Source organism: Cebidichthys violaceus, unplaced genomic scaffold, assembly GCF_023349555.1.
Source record: "Cebidichthys violaceus isolate CVI_PGR_0920_01 unplaced genomic scaffold, fCebVio1.0.p SCAF_66, whole genome shotgun sequence".
NCBI lineage: Eukaryota > Metazoa > Chordata > Actinopteri > Perciformes > Stichaeidae > Cebidichthys > Cebidichthys violaceus.
The window spans coordinates 612,381-630,231 of record NW_027176883.1 but is presented as its reverse complement, the minus strand read 5'-3'; the positions used below and the strand labels follow the sequence as shown (position 1 = coordinate 630,231).

At 45.1% G+C, this 17,851-nt stretch overlaps 2 protein-coding genes across 7 annotated transcripts in view; one reads left to right on the top strand and one right to left on the bottom strand.

Annotated features, from left to right (window-relative positions):
* The first annotated feature begins 402 nt into the window (after positions 1-402).
* On the top strand, positions 403-14,265 carry LOC137890552 (ETS-related transcription factor Elf-2-like). Of its 4 annotated transcripts, none has more exons than XM_068734683.1 (10): positions 403-775; positions 5,194-5,365; positions 5,487-5,742; positions 10,122-10,235; positions 10,343-10,525; positions 10,959-11,045; positions 11,149-11,341; positions 11,453-11,860; positions 11,993-12,125; positions 12,240-14,265. In XM_068734683.1, exons 2-10 carry the CDS (start codon positions 5,288-5,290, stop codon positions 12,675-12,677), a joined length of 1,890 nt encoding a protein of 629 aa, XP_068590784.1. In that variant the 5' UTR covers positions 403-775; positions 5,194-5,287; the 3' UTR covers positions 12,678-14,265. The 4 variants fall into 4 exon arrangements, with proteins under 4 accessions (XP_068590784.1, XP_068590782.1, XP_068590786.1 ...); XM_068734681.1 differs by having other exon boundaries at positions 404-775; positions 11,146-11,341; XM_068734685.1 differs by lacking the exons at positions 403-775; positions 5,194-5,365; positions 5,487-5,742 and adding an exon at positions 7,543-7,757.
* A 2,675-nt stretch (positions 14,266-16,940) lies between these two features.
* Positions 16,941-17,851, bottom strand: part of noctb (nocturnin b) — a 9,418-nt gene continuing 8,507 nt past the window's right edge. For all 3 annotated transcript variants that reach the window (XM_068734693.1, XM_068734694.1, XM_068734692.1), the window contains one exon: positions 16,941-17,819. In XM_068734693.1, coding sequence (XP_068590794.1) covers positions 17,298-17,819 — 522 coding nt within the window. In that variant the 3' untranslated portion in view covers positions 16,941-17,297. The remainder of the gene's footprint in view (positions 17,820-17,851) is intronic.

Here is a 17,851-nt window from a genome sequence, read left to right as displayed (position 1 = left end):
CAGTTTTGCTGTGCATGAAATGATTCGTGTTAATCTGTGTTATTAACTGTGTTGCACTGCGCTATAGTGAACGTCAGTGCGCCACCCGGTGGAGACAGATCGCTATTATTGGACAGTTTGTCGAAGTTATTGGTATTATAGCTTTTCAGAAGCTTTCTGGATTAACTGAAGACCTTCATCCTAAAACAAAAAGAAGAAGCAAGGAGACGCCCTGATGAACAGGGCAGCATTTAGATGTTTGTTGTTGTTTTTCTAACAAAGAAAACTAAAACGTGATAGTAAACAGACCGAAGTGAAATGGAGGAGAGTTTCAGCTCTGGTCGTCTATTGCACGGCGTGACGTCACACGTGTAATTCGCCTGAACGAGCGCCGAGTTATCTGACAACAGAGAGTCGGTCTCCGGTTAGCGCACGAGCCGTCCCGTTCCCCCGGGGATCAAGCCTTCTGCGTCTATACGCACCTACTGTCCCCGCGTGAAACGCGCGCGCGCGCATGTGTGTGTGAGAGTGTGCTCCTGTGTGTCTGGTGGGCTCCTCGTCGTGAACACAAACAGCTAACGTCAACGTTAGCAGCGGGGCTCCTTCGCCTGACAGTCGACAGAGGGATCAAAGGAGAGGAGGAGGGAAGGAGAGGAGAGGAGAGGAGAGGAGGAGAGGTTACTGGATGTCAACACACAGCAACTAACTATCACTAGCCAGCCGGCTAACGGCAACTTTTGCCGCTTGTAAACTTCAGTTAGTTTCCACCCCGCGGAGTGATAAGAAGCACCTCACGGTAAGCGAGCTCGCCCCCCCCGGGGCGTTAACCACAGCGTTGAGCCACATGGGTTCGTTGTGTTTCTTTTTTCTGACAGCTTGTTTTTCTAACAATGCTAACTTAAGCTAGCTTAGCGTTAGCCAAGTTCAGTTTCTGTTTCTATTCAGTGTGCTTGTCGCGTGCGACCCGGTCTTGAAATGCGTCTCAGAAGCACATTCATGTAACGACCAACTCGGCATACTGACCAAAAATAAAATAAACTATTTATAAATGATGCAAGAGCTGGTTAATGATTCATTGATGAGGTTAGCGAATAGCAGCAGTGAACTCCCCCAGTGACTCGATGAGCAGCTAACTGTGTGATCTCTTGATTAACTTTAACGTGTGTGATCTAACCTTTCTGCTCTTTATGTGTCAGAGGTGTAAACAGGCTTTGTGTCAACACTGGACCTATATGTTGTCTTTGCAGGATAGCAAGTGAGTGCATCTCATTGTAACCTAGCAGCGTGATGATAAGTAGGCCATTGATATATAAGCATTTGCATATCTATGGACAGATATGTGTGTGTGTGTGTGTGTGTGTGTGTGTGTGTGTGTGTGTTTGAGTTAAAGGCACAGACAGGAGCAGTCTGGCTGCTGAATATAAATAGTTAATAATCTTAATCATCTTTTAAAAGGTCACAGCTGATGTTACTTTTAATTTAGTGTTTATTTTAACATGCTTCAGTTACATAACATGCTATAGTTACATGACATTTGTTTTATCTGGTTTATTATTATTTTTACTCTAATTCTGTTCACATTGCTTTAAGAGACATTGTAACTGATAATAATAATAGTAATAATAATAATGACAGACTACACATTGTTGTTATGTTATTGTCACTTTCTGTAAATCCCCATGAACTCATTTTGGTCAAAATGTCTTTATTTGGACATCCTGCCTTCTGCTGATTTCTATTGGAGTTTCTGCCGATGCAATAAGAAGATCAGCTCCGTAATTTACAATAAACTTAAAAACCTCACTTTGAAATGCTTAATCCAGGATGTATTTGGCATTTATCCTTAATAAAGGGCTTAAAGGAGGAATTATTAAAGGAGTTGGTAAATGGACTAACTGTCTCAGAATTAAACGTAATGTTAAAGACTCATTTTTCCAAATTTTTCCAATTGTATTGAATAAAAAAATGCCTGTGTGTGTGGATGTCAAGTAAACCCTGAGGTCATGCCTGCCATGTATTTGCACGTTGTGTCCTCACTGTGTCTGTGTGTATTGGTAGAGGGTAGGGCACAAGGCAGGGCGTTGTATCTTTAACAGCAGCCCCAGATACTTGGAACAAAAGCTCTGTTGTTGAAAGATCATGTGACTGTGTGCGCGCGTGTGTGTGTGTGTGTGTGTGTGTGTGTGTGAGTGAGTTGTCATGTGATCTGAGCTTAGGGCAGGGTCTAAGAAGTGCTGACTCTCTCTCAGAGGTTCCTTCCACCCAGGGAACAGGCAGACAGCAAGCGTGCATGCAGAGAGAAGAGAAGAGATGGATGGATGGATGGATGGATGTCAGACAGAGAGACAAAGAGAGAGAGAGAGAGAGAGAGAGAGAGAGAGAGAGAGAGAGAGAGAGAGAGAGAGAGAGAGGTGCAGAAAAAGTCCTGTTGTGTTCTCTTACCACGACAAGAGAAAGCACCGCTCTCATGCTTTCCTTCTCTTTGTGGATTTTTAAACAGCAGCCGAGTAAAGATGCAAGCCTGCATTTTCACTCGCGTCAACTTTTCTATGACGAGGCAAGTTTTGACTGGTTTCCTCCTCTTCTTCTTTTTTTTTTCTTCTGTATACGTTTGTTGGGATTTGTGAAAGAATTGATCTCCTCATGTTGCGTCCTCCCCGGTGATCAGAGGTTAACAGTGAACTTGACGTATTTACAGTGAGACATGTAGCTTCAGCTCTGGTTCAGAATGACTTTCAATGCAGCCGGAATACTTTCTGTTCCAGGAGTAGCGACGCGACACGACTCATTTCTTCCCTTGTAACATGGCCGGGTGTTTGCTGGTGATTCTTTTGATTTGAATACTTTGCTGCGTCTTGACTCATCTATGTTTGAGCTCAGAAGCCACAGAGGCAGCCACGTGTTCGCAGTCGTCCAGCAGTTCCTGTATTACTTGTTTGAATCAATTCAACCTGCAAGTCCTGCTTGAGAAGCTCAGCACATCCTCTCTGTGTGTGTGTGTGTGTGTGTGTGTGTGTGTGTGTGTGTGTGTGTGTGTGTGTGTGTGTGCAAATTGTATTTCTTCAGTTGCTGGAGGGTCTTTGTTCACTTCGATTGATATTCTCAATATCTTAGAAGGTGAAAATAAAGAAGGGGTTGAGAGAAGTTATTGCCATACGGGCGTATATGCGGCCATTTTAGCGCCAGATCGTTCTGTTGACCAAGTGAAAAGAGACATACAGGACTCTGGACATTGACCCTCCCTTTCACTCAATGTCTCTCTGACTTTCTAATGAACTGACTTAGATGGGCTGGATGGATTACAATGTCCTGAGCTTACGTAATAAATAATACTTCTTTCAGTCTAACTAAAATAATAACAGCATATCGTGCCGCTCGTGTGTTCACACCTTTCTTTGGTTAGCCTGTTTCTGTGCCAGATTCCTGGCAATGAAACAACAGATGAAGTATGAAATGTTAAAGCAGTGTGTGTGGAAGGATAAGGAGAAGTAGAGATTGGAGGGAGTCCGTTTATTTTAACTGTTGGTGTAACGTATGAAGTACTCCGTTGTGATGTCCTGGGATTCTGGAGCAGCTAGACGCACTTCTGGTAGACCTGATTATTGAACAAATATACCGTCGCACGCATCCTCCATATCTGAATTAACCTCGCACCTCCAAAAACAGAACATATGCAGAAGAGTTGAACGTCTGCTCTGTGCTGTTGAATAATTGAACGGAGGATTTCCCCCTCTGAGCATGTCGGCCTTAGTGGCAAAGCAGCGCAGCGTGGCTCATCCGTCATTGTTAAAGTGATGGAGCGCGTCCTCGTACACACCGTGTCAGGAGACATGCATGGACATTGTGTTAATGTTGGAAAATGTCGAGACAAAGGGGGGGGGGGGTTACTTCTAAACCTCGTCTGTGTGTCGACAGAAGAATTTGAAGAATTTTGCGTCGGATTATCTTTAAAGCGGACGGTGAGCTGCCTTGGCTGTGGGGAGATGATGATGAGGAGAATAGATAGATATATAATGCTGTTGGAAAATCAGTGGAAGTAGAGAGCTCTAGTTTGCAGCAGGTTCACAAGTGACATTCACAAAGAGTGCTTGATTTCAGTCGAAGGTAGAGAGAGCTCATTAAGCGAATGTTAGCTCCATAAAGTGGATTCAAGACGTTATCTCTGGCTGACTTTGCACCATCTGCAGCTATCTTGCTTTCAAACGCGAATACTTGACGTTGATCTTAATTTTGGACGTGATAACTACATCCTTGATATTGTGATAAATGACTGAGGCTGAATGTCCCACGCAAAAATACTTCTTTTATTGTATTCTGCCACAAGGCTGCTTGGCTTAAATACCTGGACGAATGAGACGGGTTAGATTCATTCTTTATAGTTGGTATTTTTTAACACTCTTTCTGATAATGCGTGTGCATGGGGGTTGTGGGGGTGTAAACTTCCTCAAATCCCCCAAAAGGAGCATCGGTTTGTGTATATCCGTCTGCCTCTCCATGCTCCTGCATTCCCTTTGTCTTATATCCGGTTGTCACCCTGCAGGGCAGCACAAAACAGAGCCTAACGGTCCAGTTTGTGGTTCTTACCAATTGTTCCCATGGCTCCAGTCTGCCCTGCCCCACATCTTCCTTTGGACACTGTGTGCATGTTTAAGGGACTGACTTGGCTTTTTCTGTCAGTGCAACTCTTCCCTGTAAAAGCAGACGGGAACTTCCTGCAAACCAAAGCCAGAAGGAAAGAGATGGGAAAAGATGCAAGAGGTCCCTGGGTCTGATGAGGTCTGGGTTCACAGTTAGGACAGATAGAGGAAGGTGTGACCTACAAAAATGTATCAATTTAAGTTTAAGACATACTTAACCTCTGATATGCTGTATGCGAGAGAATTACTTTTAGCCAAGAAGCTAACTGTTCTGCTGCTCCGGTGCGATCCCTTTCAGAAACGTTGTAATCCAGTGTCTTTTTGGAGACTTTGTAAAAATACATTCATAAGTATAAATCCTTTGTTTTCTGTGATTATTTATCAATATTTCTGTTAGCTGTCCACTAGCAATTCCTGATGCCTTGAGTTGAGTCTGTCGACCAATCAGAGGCGGCGTACCTGATCTCAAACTATCTAGAGAACCATTGAGGTGCGATGCACAAACTCTCCTTTGTCCCTTTTTTGAATCTGCATCACAGCCTTCATTGTGTTTATCAAGTGCGTCTTCTCTCCCCAGGGGCCTTTCTTTACCAAACTGGTGGAGTCCACCAGGCAAGAGGCGCTGCGGCTCATCGCTGGCTGTAATCCCACATCCCTGAGGAGCATGAGTCATGACTTCAGTGGTGCTGGTCGACACTGGTGGGACGGTGGTGGAGTACGTCACGGCTGAAGAGGACGACTCCCAGCAGGTGGGACGGACGACGAGCTTAGAGCAACGCCGCATCTGCGGTCCACAACAGAATCTTGTTCTCTTATTGAAAACGTTTGCTCTCTTTTCGTCCCCCCCCCCCCCCCCCCCCAAATCTATAGGAGGGAGAGTGCGAGGTGGACCTGGAGTTTGAGGGAGAGGTAGAAGGCGAGTGTGAAGCCGAGGAGGCCTTTGATGAAGAAGTCCAGGACAGGGAGGAGGCTGAGAACTACCCAGCGGTCATAGTAGAGGAGGTACCCGGCGCCGGACTGGCCGACGAGCGGGGTTACTCAGCCCAGGTGTTCGTCTACAACGACGAGGCCTACCTGATGCAGGAAGTAGGCGACGAGCAGGAGGTGGAGACAGAAGGGGAGGCAGGTGAGACATACATATTTCTGTATCTATATAAAAGAAACTCCGTAATGTTCATTTTGGCGCTGTAGGTCAATACATCAGATGTCTATCATACTGTCATACGGGGGGGGTGCTGTGTGTCGTTTCTATGTATTCTGTTCTCATTGCTGGAGTAAAGTTCCCATTTCCCCCGGGTCGCATAGGTTTCATATGAATAGAAACAGAGAGGGGACTTTCACTCGTTGTCAACTGCTGTTGGGCTGCAAGTTTCAGAAACAAGACGATCGGTTCTGGACTCGTGAGACTTTTACGACTCCAATTTTGGAGACGGGTTAAGCTGACGACGAAGAGCCATGATTTTTCAGAACTCCACCTATGACCGGTGAAACGTTTCCTGTGTCTGTGTTATTATAAGAGGTAACACCATAGGTTTGCGTAAATCAAAGTATGGATAAGGTGCAATATGGAAGGCCTTTCTCTATAGACGGCTTGTTCAGCTGTCGCATATCATTTTGCTAAATGTTTCAGATGAAAGGCATCATGATACCAGTGTATATGGGGAAGGCCTCTGTCCTCTATGGCCACATAGAAAGTTTCGTCTGATTTTATAGTTGTTGTTTTTTTTTTGCCAGCCCATAAAAAGTTCTGATTCATTACATTTTGGTAAAACACTGTGCATTAAGCTTAATGTCATCATATAACTTAGATAGTTCATGTTAGAAACTATCGCCATCTTTAAAATATAAGTCTTTACCCAAAAGGGACAACCTCAATTTGGTCCAGTTTTGTTGCTCGATATGTTCGGCCAGATTTCCATCCCTGCCGTACACTGGGTGGGCTCGGTCTCTGTAGGGTCCATGCCTCAGACTTCACTGTATTCAGTATCCTGAGGTATATCCGGCCTTGTGACACATTTCTCATATGATTCTGCTCGGCGTGAGGAGGTCTGGTGAAGAAGGCCGTGAGGCTCACAGGCCTCTGTGTTCACACACTGCCACCTTCTGGGTGTTTTTTGACAGTAACTTTTTCGGTAACAGTGACGGTATCCAATATTAACTCTCTAATCGTCCATTAATCCCTTATTAATTGTGACCAGTGTCCAATCCAGTGTTCATAATTATGAAACAGACTGAAAGACGGGGACAATAGCATTTTCAACTAAAGAGAGATGTATTCATCCACATACAGTATATATATATATACATATTGAGTTTTTAAGCCAGGTTCCACATATGAAATGTGCTGCCTCAAGCAGAAGGATGAAGTGATTCATTTAAATTCTAATGGAAGCTAGAGTGGCCATAATCGCCCACTATAAATACATGATTGTTGTCTTTTTGTGCAATTACTGAAGCGCATTAGCAGATAAAATCCGGTGTACTGTACTTGTCAGGCAATTAAGCATCGCAAAAGAAGCCATTTAGATGATCAACATGACAATGACCTATGCTGTAATAGAGTACTTGTTTATTTATTTGTTGTAGAGCATTTGGCTTGTACAAAAATACTAATAAGTTAAATCATTTTAAAAACAGCAAATCACATGCTGTGAAACAATTTGAATATAAAGTTTAAACAGAGCAACACGCACACAGTCATTAGAAAACATGGTGTTTGTTGTTTTGAACCTATTTTAATTGGATACTAATTAAATACTACTATACTAGGTACAATACTGTCTTTTTTTTTATTAGTCAATTCGTTGTGCAAACTGCGCATGTGTTTGTAGATTTCTTTTGTTCAGTGAGTTTCTTTTTAAAACGGTTATCACAGCAGCGCTGTCTTTGACGTCGTCGCTACGCACGAGAGGGAGGGCGAAGGGAGGATTTCCTGTGTCGGCTGCGGAGGGATACGTTTCTGCCGCCGTGGTGTGTCTCGTTGAATTCGAGGAGATTTCCCATTTGCGGCGGAGTGATCTGAGCTAGTAGCTTCCTATACGATTCAGTGAGAAGTCAATGTGAATCTGCAGCAAGGGGAAAACATGGCGACTTCGCAGCATGAGGGGCACGCAAACCAGCTCGATCTACTCATCCGAGCCGGTAACGTATCTCAGTGTACTTTTATAAAGCTCGACCCGGGAGCTCACGGTAACGTGCGGGGTTGTGTTTGAGCCGCTCGCCCGCTGCGCCTCAGTCCGCGGAGTAGTGCGGTGAAGTAATGGAGGAGGGCAATCAGGAAGTGATCACCTTGGTAGCAACCTGCATGGCGTTGCTACACGGTTTACCGGACCCGGTTTAAGAGGGGGAAAAACTTCCGCAGGGCTCGCCAGTCTGCACAAACGGACCGTTATCTGCACGAAGTGTGTTGTGCATGTTGTTGCACATTATTCCCACCGCAACACGAGGTAGAATAACTGTGTGCAGATCGACCCTGCACAACCAGGAAGTGAAAAGATGTTGTCTTTCCTACGTCTTTGCCACGCTGTCTGAGTCGGAAGGACATGTGGGTGTTGTTTTTACTAAGCACGAATTAGTTACACGCAGCCATATATCACCCGGTGTAGTGATATTATTAATAGTATGTGTGGCTGGCTTACGGTTGTTGTTTTTTTTAAACTTGTGTGCAGTAAGTCCTCACGCATTGTCTCTGAATAACAGTCCATTTGACCTGAAAAGTACCGACCATCGTGTGTATGTGTGTGTGTATTGTACGAGAGGTGGGCCTATTTTAATATTCAAATGTCGGAGGTTTTGATACGTGTTGTGTTTTTGGTGTCCGTTATCGTGTTGTAGTGATTTGAAGCGTGGGGTGGCCTGGTCCACTCGCTTTCTTCCCTTCGGTTGTTTAAAGTGCGGCTTCAGTCTTCGACCACACTGACCTGTAAATACACACACGTGTGCGATCTCTCCGGTTTTAACGGTTAGTGATAATTGGCTACGTGTCGCGAAAACAATGTGTTCTTTCCACCCGAGTTTTTTTTTTTCTCGCAAATTTCAAAGTATTTTGTCCCGTTTCGATGGCGGAAGCATTGTGTGCGGAGAGGGCGTGGTGTGTCGTTGATCGACTCGCCCTTTAGTCCAATGGCGTGCGCGCTGGTTTATAACGTCAGCGGTAGGCCAATCGGATTCAACCGGGGGCGGGCTGTTAACCGGACAACAAGCCAATAGGCGGCGAGGCGGTAGTTGAGTGACAAGAGGATTAGTGAGCTTCTTCGAAGAGAACTGGAGGGAAAGGATGAGGACTGTAAACACGGAAGTCATCAGAGGCCGCACTACTTTTTGTCGGACTTGCTGCTATTCTTGGCGCCGTTATAGTGTACTATAGGTTGATAATAGGCGTTTTCCTAACTTCTATTAATTATAATACTTTTATATATATACATTATACCCACACATGATGTGATGTACACAATTCTATATGTTTGTATTGTTCATATTCAATAGTTCAGAATAAATCCTAACATTTTGGACTCCAAATGGCTAAAGTGTCTATATGTGGTCATGTAGGTCAAGCCGCAGCTTTCTGCCCTCACACCTTTTGGTGGCGTTCTCACACGGCGGCCTGGTTTTAAGGACGGCTCGGTAAGCTATGGAGTCTCCGCTGCGCCGGCCGCCAGCGTGTCCCCGTTTGTTTGCGAGAGGGAATCGAAATGAGTGGGACAATCTAAAGATAGTCCGTTTCTCCCCCATGCTGTGCCTGTTGCCTCAGTGAGATAGCCAAACATGGACAGGGCAGGGTGTAACGGGAGCTCGTGTTTCCCACCAGTGATTGACACCGACAGCAGGTGCCCTGGGTTCCTTCTCAGGGTCCCAGACAGGGGCAGCGTACCATTTCCTTCAGGCTGAATCCCATTTTCTACTCAAACAGCATTGTTTCTGTGCCACGTCTCGCCAGATTTGCGAAAGCCCAAATAGGGACGACATTCCTCATATCACTCTTTGAGTATCCTGAACCAATCCTGGCATTTTGCATCTTCATCGTCATGATAAATAGTTTAAAGAGGCAATATTGTTTCGACACTTCATGCTGTGACGGTTCTACTTTACACGCTGTGCCTGGATCAGAGAGGATGTGTTGTTTACTGAAATTGCTAAATCATTTTGGCAATTTGTCTTTTCACTAGGGGGCGCCATGTAATTGCATTTTGTGTGTTGCATATGCAGCGCTGTGTTGATTGTGTGACAAAGGTGACGAGTCGTTGGTCATTATTATTATTATTATTATTATTATTATTATTATAATAATTATTATTATTTTTCCTTTGGGGAAATATTGAAGTTGTTTGCTTGCATTTGATCTGGGGAATTAAATTGTAACTCATGTAAGAAGTGCTCCGCTGGGCTAAACCAGTCATTTTATTTTGGCTTACCTATTTATTCATTGAGTGTGTGTGTGTGTGTGTGTGTGTGTGTGTGTGTGTGTGTGTGTGTGTGTGTGTGTGTGTGTGTGTGTGTGTGTTTCAGTGGAGGCTTCTGTCCATGGCACCAGTATCCACTGCTCTGACAAGACCTTTGAGGCTGCAGAGGCTCTGCTACGTATGGATTCACCTTCCAGCCACAGAGAAGACCGTAGCCCAGGTAAAACACACTCATATATATATGTATATGTATATATATATGTATATGTATTCCAGCTTAAATGTTTCTTAAAGCTTAACTCTTCCCTCTTTAATTCCTCCATCCAGATGCTTTTATCCCGCCTTGCATCGTGACACCGGACTTCCTTCACGCAGCCATGCGTCCCGACATGATTACAGAGACGGAGGTGGAGATATCGACGGAGGAGTGCTGCGAGGAGGAAGACGAGGAGATGGTCACCCTGCTTGAAGAACCAGAGCCAGGCCACGAGCCCGTCAGGAAGAGGAGAGGTAGACAGAAAGATCTTGTTTGTGCCGACACAGAATACATCTCTAAACTGATAAAAAGTGAACCCCCCCCCGGTAGTCCAAAGCTGTGGAAAACAGCATACAGATGTGTTCAAACTCTATTTCATGCAGTTGTAGACCCACTACTGGCACCATATTGTAGAGTGTGGAGAGTCAATGTTTGGGGAAAAAAAGGCAAAAGTTTTAAATCAAAAACATCTGGCAGCCCTGTGATTAACCTTACCTCAGAGCCAGGCCACAAACCTCAAACCAAAATCCAGACCTCCACTGTTAATTACAGCTATTGAGTTTATCTCAGAGCACCATCTAGTGGTAGAGATGTACTGTTGGCTCTAAACTCGAGCTCACAAAACGTAAGAATTCAGCAATTAAAGAGAATGATGAAGTCCCGTTTTGAAATGTTTCCTTGATAAAGCTGGACGGAAGCCGAAGACGCATCAGTCCTCCATTTCCAACGGCTCACTGGACCTCGGCATCAAGAAGAAACCAAGAGAAGGGAAAGGTACCGAGCCGTGCTCAACATTCATGTGTTCTTGCAGTGCAAAGCACCGGATGAATATAGGTTACTATTTAGCGGTGCGTTAAATCAGCTTGATTTCCAGCAGGGAGCACCACCTACCTCTGGGAGTTCCTGTTGGACCTCCTCCAGGACAAAAACACCTGTCCCAGGTACATCAAGTGGACTCAGAGGGAGAAGGGGATCTTCAAACTGGTCGACTCGAAGGCCGTGTCAAAGCTGTGGGGGAAACACAAGAACAAACCTGACATGAACTATGAGACCATGGGACGGGCACTCAGGTGAGCTGTGTGTGTGTGTGTGTGTGTGTCTGGGTCTGGGTCTGGGCTTTTTTGGGAAGCGTATTTGGGAAGCAGCATTCCTGATTATCGTTTTTTCCCCTTTTTTTTTAGATATTACTACCAGCGCGGGATCCTCGCCAAGGTAGAGGGCCAGCGGCTGGTTTACCAGTTCAAAGACATGCCCAAAAACATAGTCATCATCGACGACGACAAGGCAGACCTGCCCTCCCCCGACGATCTGATCGGCTCGGAGGCCGTCTCCTACGAGCGCGTGCCGCCTCCGTCGGACATGCTGCTGCAGGCGGCCGAGCTGTCGTCCTCCAAGAAGCCCAACATCTTGCGGGGCGGGAACAGGGCCAACGTGGTCCACGCCACCGTCGCCACGGGCAGCAAAGCAGCAGCGGCGGGAGGCGGCGCGGCGATGGTCACCGGGATACCGAGGATAATGTCCGTTCCGGGAGCTTTGGACGGGAGTCAGCAGTCTCATACGGCTATCATCCCAACCGCCACCGGGCCCAGGTTAGTCTCCTGCAGCGAGATGAGGACCTCCGGTTAAAGGGTTTCTCATCGTAGCGGTGCTGATCCCTACGTCTGATCCCGACAGCAAGTGTTGACTTCGACTCCGTTTGCTTTCTTGCCTCTCGTCCGCAGGACGGTGCGCGTGGCGATGCAGGTGCCTGTGGTGATGACGACGTCACTGGGTCAGAAGATCTCCACGGGGTCGGCCGGCCACACCACCCTCCTCACCAACACTTCTGCTGGTAACACCAACTCTCAACAGAAGGTGTGTGTAGGTGGAAGTGCTTTTGAAGGAAATTGTTAACATGTAACATTCTTGGTTTGTAGTCTTTCCTTGTTAACTTTAAATGACTGTGTGTGGTGTTTTTTTGGGGGGTAGGTCATGATCCAGACCATCCCCACCATGGTCCCAGCCACAGCAGAGAACGGAGACAAGATCACCGTCCAGCTGGCAAAGATCATCACGATCCCGGCCCACCAGTTAGCTCACCTCCAAACGTCCACAGGCTCCAACAAGCCCAGCATCGGGGGCTCCCCGGCGGGTATCAGCCTCCTCAGGAGCCCCCTGACGGTCCGCGCTCTGGCCCCCGTCAGCGTCGCCCCGGGAACGCAGGTGATGAGACTCACCGTGCCGACACAGACGCAACCACAGACTCTGGTGGTGTCGCAGCCGGGTAGCGGGGCGGGGGTGGTGACCGTATCGACGGCCAATCAGACGGTGACGGCGCACCCTCGGATCATAGGCGGCATCATCAATGGTTCGGAGCTGATGATAGGAGCGCCGGTGACCGGGGGAGTCTCACAATGGAAAAGTTGAAGGCAGCGGGTTGTCCAAGTCCAAACCGTGCAGGTGGCAGAACCAGGCGAACCCCCAAAAACTGTCCAGAACGTCCAATCGGAGGCCGTGGACGCCGAGGCGGTTCTCAAACTGGAAACGCCTGACGATAAAGACCGAAGAGCCGGAGTGTTAGTTTGTATATGTCTGACGCCATGTCACTCTTGTAATAACCAGCAGCAGTCTGTGAGACTTTAACAAGACTCCTGAAGGCCTGTTTTTAGTCCTGAACTTGTTTTCACGTCTTCTTTGTTGCTACTTTAGAACTTTACTGATCCAAGCCGGTCCTCAGAACCACACCGAGACCTCTCACAGTGTCGTGTGATGGAGTTCACAGGAATACACGCAGACTTTAAAAGGGACCAACCTTGATCACTACAACTTATGCTTTCTAAATGGATCGCCACCGCTGAAAATACAACAACAACAAAAAAAAAGCTGAAACACTACAAAATGAATAACAACCAACCAAAATACAAAAATAGATACACAGCAGGGGTGTTATTAAGCTTTTGGAGAGACCATTCGTTGATCATTTTGCCACTTCAGATGTTTAAACCAGCAACTTCTTCTTTTATTCTTTTATTTTTCTTACTTATATCACTGTGCAGATCAAGTGTGGGTGGTGCTACCAGAGTGCTGAGAGAGAGAGAGAGAGAGAAAGAGAGAGAGAGAGAAAGAGAGAGAGAGAGAGAGACGGAGAAAGTGGAGCTGCGAGAAGCTCAAAGAAGGAACGATATCAGAAAAGAAAATGGTCATGTATGTACATATTTATATATAAATATATATATCTACTATTTACAGTTTATGGAGCTAAAGTTAACAGCCTTAGATTTTAATTTTGACTTTTCTTTTTCATGTATCGTCTGAGCGGTAAGCTGAGATTTGTTTTTTGTGTTTTGATACCTTGTACCAAGCACAGTATTATTGAAACTAGGTGAACTAATGTTTGTATTATTAATTCCGCTGTCGAACTCTCGTGTAGATTGAAACGGCAACGTGTTGAAGATCAGTGGCCACGTTGTTCTGCAGTGTCTGGAAAAATTAATTTCAGATTTATTTGACGAAAGGATTTTGGCTTTTTCTCCATTTTTTTTTTTTTTTTTTCCCACAATTGTACACATACCAGCGGCACAGAAATGCATATTAATGCGACTCGGAACAGGTGCTTGCTGCCACGTCTTGACACTTTTTTTTTTTTCAAATGGGAATGTATGTAAACTCAGAGATCAATACTTTAATTGAATCAATTATTTTAATTATTAAAAAGAGACGCAAGTTTATGCAAAAAATGCTGCAAAAAAAATCTAAAACCACTGTGGATCCCAGGTCACTTTACTAGAAACAGAGGGCCAATCAGCCAGCAGACATTTTTTACTGCCTTTTTGGCCCCGACACGACATTTCATTATTTTTTTTATCTATAGAGGGAGGAGAGGAAGATGTTTTGTGTTCAGACTGGACTGTTTCTATATTCAACATTTGAAGTATATTCTATTTTGTTGTACTCTTGTTTCAAAGTGTATTAAAGTAGATTTTACTGAAATATAAAAAAGACATTTCAATCCTGACCGTTGTCTTTTTCATCATGGATTTATTCTTAAAGTATTTAAATCGGTGTGTGAAGTTGTAGAGATTAGATTTGGGGCTGAGGGCAGGAGGGGGGGGGGTTGCCCCTCCCCCGAGGTTAAACAAAAAGCAACCATGTTCATGATTTTATATGGTGATTATTGGAACAAAAAGACTTAAAATATTTTAAAACTTTAAATACAAAGTTGCCATAGGTGGACGTTTCATACAGACCTCTTTAAAGGTAAATGTTACTTTTACTTACTTATGTTGGCACAGATCAGGCCGTCACGTTAATTATGAAACTTTGTACAAAACGGCTCAGGTGGTTTTACGAATCAAAGTTTGTAAATTGACCAGGAAAAGGCATTTTTTTCATGTTAATATGTGACAAAGTATGCAAAAATAAACACATTACTTTAGGATATATATATATATATATATATATATATATATATCTTACAATTTTAGCTAAACATGCAAAGCTCCACCATAAAGCTACTGTCAACACATTTAAATGTTTCATACAGATTTTGAAATTCCCTTTAGTTTTTAAGTTATTTTGATTTCTATTGCTAATACTTAAAATACTAATACTCTTAAAAAATGAATATGATACAAACACCATTCCAACTTCCTTACCTTTTAATTATATCTCGGGCAAGAATCACTAATCAAGCCACTATAGAGACTCCTGCCTCTCAGACACACATTGCCAGATTGTTCCTTGCTATTGGATGCCAGACTTCCCAGCGCTTGATCCCGGACCAACGACCCTTCCTGCCCCTGATCTACCGGTCTCCCGGTAAACTCACCAGCCTTCTGTTCCTGACTTGGAATCATTGTGCCTGCTGTTTCTGCTGCTCTGCCAGAGACGTTGGTGTATCACTCTGTACCTGTTGAGTTTACATTAAAGCCAATGGTTCCTGGAACCCTGTGTGCTGCAACTGGGTCCATACACAACCCGTTACAGTCCAAACCGTAAAGATCTACACACTAGCAGGGACGTGCGGTCAGGAGAGGCAGAGCATAGAAGAGGTACTGTATTTCACGTCTGTGTAGAACCTATTTAGTGCTGCTGATCTGACATTAAACCGCAGTGAAAAAGCACAGAGGGGCAAACAGTACCTCTGCCTCACTGAAGAGGGCGTGCGAGAGCCCACGGGTCGGGTTCATGCTTGTTCTGTCGTTGCTCTTCTTCTACACTTTTCTTCTTCTTATATTTTGCGTTGACCACAAAAATGTAAGATTCTATATCCAAGCTTAAACATGTCTCAAAAAACAGTGTAATATGACCAAATCAACAGCAATTCAACGGCGGACAGGTAAAGTAACCGTCTATGTGTTTGTTGTTCTCTTTATACATCCGGGGTTGTTACGCAGATTATCGCAGAATGTCACTATTTTCGCGGGTGGCGCTCGCGAGCGCTCCGCTTCTGAAACGCTCCCGGTGGAATCAAATATGTATCTTACCTATGTGTGTGTGTAAAGAATGCTGATATGAAATATGAAAAACAACCAGTAATGTGCAAGCTGCCAATTGAATGGTGATTTAAGCTTCTCTATTGGGTTCATATATTTGTAAATCTGACTTATGTAGTGTCAGTGCCTCACCGGCCACGAACCTCACCGCACAACACTGCGTTCTCGGATGGAGTTTGTCATGTTATTCCATTGTGCGTGGCCTCACTCGACCCACTGCACACTAAAACAAATGTAAAACATGTTAGAAGTAATGGATTGTTTGTTGATTCGCCCCAAACAGCCAGGTTAGCAAGTTAGCTGCAACCTAGCTAGCGAGGGACCCTTTGGGATAGCATCAAGTAGCTAATTAAAACCAAACTTATCAGAAACATCAACATGTGAACATGCATCAGTGGGATAATAACTACCTAAAATGACTTGATACAAATGTGTTTGACGTGTACTTTGTTAGTGAGGCCCGTGTCCCTATCGCTAACGGGAGGGACAGGATTACTGCAGCCAGCCGCTAGGGGGGGTGGAGATGTTTTGAGTGGCAGCAGGGTTGCCAGGTCTGTGTGCCAAAAAGTACCAAATACCTAATAATATGCCCCTGAAAAACTATATGCACTGGTCCAATACATTGCAGAATGTATAGTAACATTTATGAAGTAACACTTTATGGTATTTGATATTGGAAATGTTTTCAACAACGTTTATAGTTTGAATTTTTACTTATTAGGCATTTAGAAGACCTTGTTATCCAGTATAAGTGGACTAAGTAAGCTGTAAAGGGTCAGTTAAGCCATGAAAAATATTTAGTTTGTGTTACTAAAAAAACCCCCAAATACATTTGGAATTCAACAGCAAGGCGACTTCAAACCACAGAACCACGCTCAGCTGTTTTAATAGAGGCTTCTTCTTCTTCTGTAGAAAGTGGTTCAATGTTCACTGAGAGGTCTGTGGATTTTTCAGAGTAACCAGGACATTGTTTTTTTTCATTCACGAGCACCACAAAAAAAAATTACATTCACCACTATTAGATTGTTCGAATCTCAAAACCCGGACAAATAAACCCAGAACTATAATCTGCATCGCTGGGAACCACTGGATGATTTGTCTATTTGGGTAAACGATCCTTCGATTCCCAAACCACCAAGTAACCAGCAAACCAACGAGAGGGTAGTCAGAGAGATCTGAATGTAAACCACACATGTTCAGCAAAAACCCTTTATTCTCAGTCACTCTGTAGTACAATGGCAGTTTGAAGCACAACGTTTACTACACTTTCAAGATCGGGTTTGGAGATACATATGGAGTTTCCCCATCCATTATTTTCACTGTGCAGGTAGACTATGTTGATGTATCTCCGTGACTTCTGTGTCATAAATTACCCGACTGGTCCATCCAGTCTGGTTTCTCTGTAACCCGTCGTCAGTCTCCGCCTGTCTCTCCCAAACGGCGTCTCGTCTGCTTTCTTTCTTGTCGAGTGAAGCCAACCAGTAGCCGACCTCGACTGTGTCTCTCCTCACGGCGTCGTCCCTTCCTGTGTGCCGGTTCATCGTTTCCTTCCTCACTCCTTCTCCTTAAAACTGAAGTCACAAACCAGAGACAGATGGTCTGATGGATAGCTAAAAGACGGAAGCCTGTTCGGCCCAATTTGTTCCTCGGTGGGCATGTCCAAAACCGTGTCCACTCTCACTGTGTCCTGACTGTACCAGATGTAGTCCAGAGTGGTACAGCATTCCCCCGTCGGCCGAATCTTCCACGTCGTGTACTGTGGCTCGGTCAAACCGCCTTGACTGAGTTTCTTATACGCCGAGTCCAAACAGAGAGGCGACGTGGCGAAACGTCGGTACACCTCCTCAGTCGGGACTGCGTTGAAATCTCCGCATACGAACAGAGGAATGTCTGAGCTGGGCGCAACCGCAGGATCGCCGGCGTGCTTCTGGACCAGATTCTGGAGGTGTCGCAGGAGGTCGGAGCCCTGGGCGCTGCGGAGCCACTCCCAGCCAGAGCGAGCCTTCAGATGGGTCACGACCACGCACACGCATCTCCCCGTGCTCCGACAACGCAGCATCGTCACCACAGCAACCTGTGAGCAAGAGGGCGGCCCGTTAGAGGCGC